At 39.5% G+C, this 2,659-nt stretch overlaps 1 protein-coding gene across 1 annotated transcript in view; it reads left to right on the top strand.

The window, feature by feature from the left end:
• Positions 1–2,164, top strand: part of LOC116846841 — a 5,395-nt gene extending 3,231 nt beyond the window's left edge. The window contains exon 3 of the mRNA XM_032821176.1: positions 2,039–2,164. Within this exon, the coding sequence (XP_032677067.1) occupies positions 2,039–2,164 (126 nt within the window). The remainder of the gene's footprint in view (positions 1–2,038) is intronic.
• The last annotated feature ends 495 nt before the right edge of the window (positions 2,165–2,659 follow it).

Below are 2,659 nucleotides of genomic sequence, written 5' to 3' on the forward strand. Positions count from 1 at the left end.
TCTAATAAATTCCTACAATTTTTAGATTTTCTACTCAGTTTCAGATCTGTCGAGGGCTTTATGGGTGGCACTTCTTTGGGTACTAGACGAACCTCTCGAGGACTTCCTCAGGGTTCGGTTCTCAGCCCTATCCTCTTCGACATATATACCTCGTTCATCTTTAGCTCTCTTCCAGAAGACGTATATTATTTCGCCTATGCCGATGACATCTGTTTATACACGGGAGCGGTGCACTTGGACACGGTGCATTTGGACACAGCCAATCACAGCACCGTATGATTAGAGACATTTGTAGGGTCCCTTGGAACAGCGACTTGTGATTGGACTGTGTCCAATTGCCCCGTGTCCAACTGATATACACCCTTTATACACTACTAGCCAATCGGTCGCCGTGGTTTATAGTTTGATTAATAAGGCTTTGCTAATATTTAAGGATAATATTTCAGCGCTTGGATTGGAAATATCATGTGTTAAGTCAGTTTTTTGTTTATTTTCTAAGGATAGGTTTAAAAAAACGGATAACTTTATAAGTAAATGGCATCTTAAGATTAAGCTGGATAGTGAAATCATTTCTAAAGTCGATTCGGTCAAATTTTTGGGACTATTCTTCGATAGAGGTTTGGGCTGGAGGATTCACTGTTTAGAACTCCGTAAAAGAATCCGTACCGGAATTTCTGTTATCAAATCTATAGCAGGTCTTAAGTGGGGTGCTCACCCTATTAATCTTCTTAATATCTATAAGGGCTGGATACGTTCTGCCTTTGAATATGGTTCTCAAGCATTTGCCAGTATAAATCCTAGAATCAGTATTATCCTTGATAGGGTACAATTCGAAGCTTTAAGAGTTGTATTGCGTGCAATGTCCACCACTCCTACGAATGTGTTGTTACACTTGGCCGGAGAGGCTCCTCTCAACGCTCGTAGAGGTTTTAATTTTCATAAATACATTTCTGGGTGCTTTTCCGTTAGAAACCATCCTGTCAGAATATTAGCCTTGTCATTACATAATAGAAATTTGGAATTGACTTCCTGCGTCAGTATTCCCTTTTTTTGCTTCTTTCTACCATATATTTGTTGAATTTCTTCACGAATTGTGTGTCACGTCTCTGCCCAGTGCAGTCAACTATGACTTTCGGGCAACTTGTGCTCGCTTACCAATTATCACGGAGATTGGAGATAGGTGCTTTAAGTTTGTTAGACTCCCTTCGAATGAGGAAGATAACGGATCGTCTGTCGGTTCTTTGCAGCGGACGGAGGAATTTTTTCGCAAGTGTATCGTGGATTGTAATTTATCAAATTTCAAGATTGTTTACACTGATGGTTCTAAGTCGGAGTTCGGAGTGGGATGTGCCGTTTTTTCCTCATCTTCTCCTATTCCCTTACGTTATAAACTATCCTCCCAACTTTCTATTTTTGAAGCTGAAGACATAGCTATCGCCCATGCACTCTCGGCTATTTCGGAGTCTAATACTATAAAGAAAAATTTTATTGTTGCATCGGACTCCAAAAGTGTTATTAATACTCTAGCTAATTATAATTCCAAAAATAAGCAACACAATCTGATTTACATGATCAAGGGACAATTTATGGAGTTGACCTCTAAAGGATATACTATATGCTTTGTGTGGTTACCAGGACATGTTGGCATCGCAAGGGGTGTATATCAGTTGGACACGGGGCAATTGGACACAGTCCAATCACAAGTCGCTGTTCCAAGGGACCCTACAAATGTCTCTAATCATACGGTGCTGTGATTAGCTGTGTCTAAATGCACCGTGTCCAAGTGCACCGCTCCCGTAGGTTTGTGGTACCAATCAAACCTAAGCCTACAATCTACAATTTCCATAGATGTTTCCAAAAAACAAACTTTGCCACTATCGCCAAAATCAATCGTAAATTGAAGGCGTGAATGGAAAGAATTAAAAACATTTAAGATATTCTCTATAGAAGCTTCTGGAGCAGCCATAACGATGTCGTCAACATAACGATAATAAAAAAGTATACAGATCTGTATCGTTTGGAGTGCTCTTTTCTCAAGGTCTTGGAGAACAATATCAACTATAATTGGAGAGAGAGGAGAGCCCATCGGGGTGCCAAAGGTCTGCCTGTAAATACAGCCATCAAAGCTGAAATAAGAGGAGTTAAGGACGAATTTGAGTGCTAATATAAACTCATCCCTAGGAATCCTACAAGCCACTTCCAGAAAACTCCATCTTCTCAAGACACCATCCATAACCAACTTAAGGGGAACGTTAGTGAACAATGAGACCACATCCAACGAAAACAATCTACAGTGTTCCTCCACATATAAATTAGCCAAAGAATTAACCAGATCAAAACTATTCTTGATCCTGCTCTTAGGTACAGGGATACTGGTAGAAATCAATTTATGCAAAAACAAGACCAAATTATATAGAGGACTATTTATAGATGAGACAGTTATCCTTAAAGGGTTGTCCGCCTTGTGAATCTTCGGAGAACCATAAGCACGTGGAAGAGTGGCATCGCTCGATTGGAGAAACTTATAAACCGAGTTATCGATGTAGGACTCATTTTTCCATCTTTTTAAAATGTTTTTTAATTCGGCTATTATTTTTTTAGTAGGAGCTTTTTCAACAAGCTGATAAGTATTACCATCCTCCAACTGTAACAACATCTT

This window comes from Odontomachus brunneus, unplaced genomic scaffold, assembly GCF_010583005.1.
Source record: "Odontomachus brunneus isolate Ranch 3 - 2012 unplaced genomic scaffold, Obru_v1 Obru_scaffold_070, whole genome shotgun sequence".
NCBI classification, from domain to species: domain Eukaryota; kingdom Metazoa; phylum Arthropoda; class Insecta; order Hymenoptera; family Formicidae; genus Odontomachus; species Odontomachus brunneus.